This window comes from Montipora foliosa, chromosome 9, assembly GCF_036669935.1.
Source record: "Montipora foliosa isolate CH-2021 chromosome 9, ASM3666993v2, whole genome shotgun sequence".
Lineage (NCBI taxonomy): Eukaryota > Metazoa > Cnidaria > Anthozoa > Scleractinia > Acroporidae > Montipora > Montipora foliosa.
In genome coordinates, this window is record NC_090877.1 from 19,423,056 (window position 1) to 19,427,067 (window position 4,012).

Here is a 4,012-nt window from a genome sequence, read left to right on the forward strand (position 1 = left end):
TTACGGTGTTGTGATTCGTCTCGCACGAGAACGATATCTCCTACACAGAGGTCTCGCCGCGTCTCCATCCACTTTTGTCGCGGCTGTAGGTTCTGCAAGTACTCTCTCCTCCACCTGGTCCAAAATTGTTCCGCAAGGAACTGGACTCGTCTCCATCGACGACGTGTGTAGATATCCGTCCGCACGAACTGACCTGGAGGGGCTCCGGGTGGGCGTGTCTTCATAGTGAGTAACATCGCAGGGGACAGAGGCTGCGGGTCATCTGTGTCGGACGGCAGTGCTGCTATCGGCCTGGCGTTCACAATGGCTACAACTTCAGCCATCAGAGTCACCAGCAATTCGTGTGTAAGCTGACTCTGACCTAACTCAGCGAACATAGCATCCAGTACACGGCGAATTGTATTAATATGCCTCTCCCACACACCGCCAAAATGTGATGCATGGGGAGGGTTAAACTCCCACTTGCAACCGCACTCCGTTACGAACTTCTCCACTTTCTTCTCATCTAACTCAGATGCCGCTGCGTCAAGCTCCGTCTTAGCTCCAACGAAATTTGTACCCCGGTCGCACCTGAGGAGTTTAGCGTGGCCTCGTAGTGCGAAGAGCCTCCTCAATGCACAGATAAAGGCACTGGAGTCCATAGCTTCTAAGATTTCGATGTGGATGGCTCTGCTGCTCAGGCACGTGAACACTAGGCCCCAACGCTTGGCGTTTACTCCTCCTCTTCTAGTCTTACGCGTTTGCACCGCCCAGGGACCAAAGACATCAAATCCTACGTTGGTAAAGGGGGGACAGACTTCAGTTCTATCTAGCGGGAGGTCGGCCATACGCTGTTCTAGGTGTGGTCCTCTCAGCTTCTTACAAAGGACGCAGGCTCCGATGACCTTCGTGACTACGTCATGGCCTCCAATAAGCCAGAACCCTGCTTGTCTAATTGCACCTCCGGTAATCTGTCTCCCTTGGTGGTGTACTTCATGATGATAGTGTTTAGCTATTAGCTGTGAGACATAGTGACGCTTCGGTAGTATGATCGGGTGCTTCTCATGATACTCCATCCGAGCTCTCCTTAATCTGCCTCCGACGCGGAGAATCCCGTGGCTGTCTAGAAAGGGATCGAGACGGTACAGCTGCGAGCCTTCGTGGCGCTACTTTGGATCTCTCTCGGTAGCTCAGGTTCTCTTCTGGTGTCGCTTAACAACCCGCTGAACGCTTCTCTCTGCGTGCAGCTGATTATGACGCGCAGGGCTTGATCCCATTCCTCCACTGTCGGGGGTCTGAGTTTGCATTGTGTATTACGCGCTTCGCTCCTGAGGTTAACACTTTCTGCTTTAACGTCTCTCCGGTGTTTGAATTCTGTGACAATGACAATTAGGTTAGCGACTGCCCGCTGCAGAGATTTTAATGAAGAGAATTTCTTGAACCTCCCTGCTCCAAGGCCTGGCTCTTCCTCCTCGTGCGTATTTACACTGGCGCTGAACACTGCTTTTCGCACTTCAGGATCGCTTGCGCCGAGCGCGAACGTTTCATCGGTTGGGAGGGTTCTCTCCGGTTTGCGTAGGAATTCCGGGCCTACCAGCCAGTTCGTCTCCATTAGCTCGCTTGAGGGAACTCCGCGCGTTGCTAGGTCTGCCGGATTCAAATCGGTCTCCACATATCTCCACTGTTCCGGGGTAGACATGCTCCTAATCAGCTCGACTCGGTTGGCTACGTACACATAGAACCGTCGACTCTCGTTGGTAACGTAGCCGAGTACCACTTTCGAATCGGTGTAGTATATCACATCAGAAATCTTCAGATCGATTTCTTTTATAACTCTCTGGGCTGCTTGAACAGCTAAGACCGCTCCGCACAGTTCTAGACGCGGTATACTCGTCGGATTTAACGGGGCGACTCTTGCTTGGCCGTAGACGAGAGCTGTAGTCACTTCGTTTGCGTCGTTGAACTGGCGAAGGTAGACTGCGGCTCTAATAGCGTCCTGGCTTGCGTCGGAAAAGGTGTGTAGCTCCACTCTTGTCACGCTGCCTAAATCTTTAGGGCGGTAACAGCGAGGCACGGAAAGGTTCTGCAACTCTTCGAGAGAGTCTCTCCAACGCGTCCACCGATTTATCATCGTGGTAGGCAGAGGGTCGTCCCAGGCCAGGGGGTATTGTTCTCCTTTGTCCGTTCTCCCATATGGACAAGCTGCAGCAGTATTTTTCTCCCTTCGAGCATAACAGGTACTGCGAAGCCAAGCGGGTTGTACACAGAGTTGACGATGGACAATACTCCTCTCCTTGTGAATGGCTTTTCCGGCAAGGATACCTTAAAGGTGAAGGCGTCTGTCTCCAGGTCCCAGAATACCCCGAGTGAGCGTTGAGCTGGCAAGCTGTCGTGGCGTAAATCCAGGTCACGCACGTCCTTTGCTCGGTCTTCGGCCGGGAAGGCTTTCATGACTTCCACAGAGTTAGAAACTACTTTGTGAAGTCGAAGGTTAGCTGTGGCTAGGGTGGCTTGTGCACTCTTAACCAGGTCTGTCGCTCCTTGAATAGATGAAAGCGAGGTCAAACCATCATGGACGTAAAAGTTACGGCAAATGAACTTTTTGGCCTCCTCGCCGTCAATGGCTGTTCTGCGTAGGCCGTAGGTAGCGACTGCGGGACTAGGTCCATTGCCGAATAGGTGTACATTCATCCGATATTCTATGATGGGCTTTGACGGATCGTTACTCTCGAACCATAGGAAACGAAGGAAGTCTCTATGTGGTGGGTCAACGTAGAATGAATGAAACATTTGCTCGACGTCGCACATCACTGCTATATTCTCCTTGCGAAAGCGCATGAGGACTCCAATAAGGTTGTTCATCAGGTCAGGGCCTGATAAAAGTACTTTGTTCAATGAAATTCCACCAAACTCGCAACTGGAATCGAATACGACGCGAATGGTGCGCTTTGTATTGTGATAAGTCGCAAAATGCGGTAAGTACCAGGAACAGCCGGGAGGAGACGGGACTTCTTTACTTGGGATAGCTGAGGCGTGGCCTTTGTCGATTATTTTTCCCATAAACTCCAGATAGTCTGCTTTCATTTCGGGTTTCCTGGCAAATGTCTTGAGAAGCCCTTGTAGGCGCTGCATTGCTTGATCTCGATTGTTTGGCATAGTCTGGCGCTCGTTACGGAACGGTAGGGGCATCTCCCAGTTTCCCTTTGCGTTCTTGTGTATACCCCTATCCAGTATCTCTCGAAACTTGCGGTCCTCGCGGGAGAGACCAGGCTCGTTGTCATCTCGCATCTTCCTAAATATGTCGTCAGTGGCACGCTCCAAGAGGGGGTCTGTAACCTTGATCTGGTTGGGGCAAGGTACTAGCCCGTAGATTCTGCTTCCGGTGTTAGGTTCTTTCTCCGTAACAGTGGACAGGCTGGTGAGGCGAGTGAGGACGTGTGCGGGACCACTGGCGAAGTCAAGGCACATCTGACCACTGATGGTCCAGCCGAGGGCCAGTCGCTGGGCCCAGGGGGCTCCTTTCGGGCCATTTCTGAACTCCCTGACTTTTAAAAGCTCTGGTGTGTCTTGGCCAAGTAGGAGGTGAATCTTAGATGTCTCGTTTATGGGAGGTATCTCGTGCGCTATGGCCTTTAGGTGTGGGAAACTCCTCGCCATGTCTGGGGTGGGGATTTCGCTCTTGTCTTGTGGGATGGTATGGCACTCGGTGAGGGTCGGCGCGGCGAACTCTGCTCCGCTAAGTGAACGTATTGTAATGCCTGCCACCCTTCGACCATACTTCTCCTCTTTCTCGCCGCTGCACGTGGACAAGAAGTATTTTTCTAAGGGTCCGTCCGCTCCAAGGTCGTCGGCTAGTTCACTAGTGACGAGGGAACCGTTGCTCTGCTCATCAACGATAGCATAGACGCGCTTAGCGAGGTGTGGGTTACGCCGGCTATAGACGTCCACGAGCAGAGTTTTGCTGCAGGACACGCCTCCTGTAGGTCCACAGAGTACGGTACATTTCGGGTTGACTGCTTCATTCTCCGGTTTA

General features: G+C 52.3%; 1 protein-coding gene across 1 annotated transcript; it reads right to left on the reverse strand.

Moving 5' to 3' along the window:
• Nucleotides 1-2,106: 2,106 nt before the first annotated feature.
• On the reverse strand, nucleotides 2,107-3,039 carry LOC137970384 (uncharacterized). The gene has a single exon (XM_068816909.1). It carries the CDS (start codon nucleotides 3,037-3,039, stop codon nucleotides 2,107-2,109), a length of 933 nt encoding a protein of 310 aa, XP_068673010.1.
• Nucleotides 3,040-4,012: the final 973 nt, after the last annotated feature.

What these genes read in the sequence shown, in the direction of transcription:
- LOC137970384 (XM_068816909.1), bottom strand. Translation starts at nt 3,039, where the DNA reads ATGGGAAAAATAATCGACAAAGGCCACGCCTCAGCTATCCCAAGTAAA.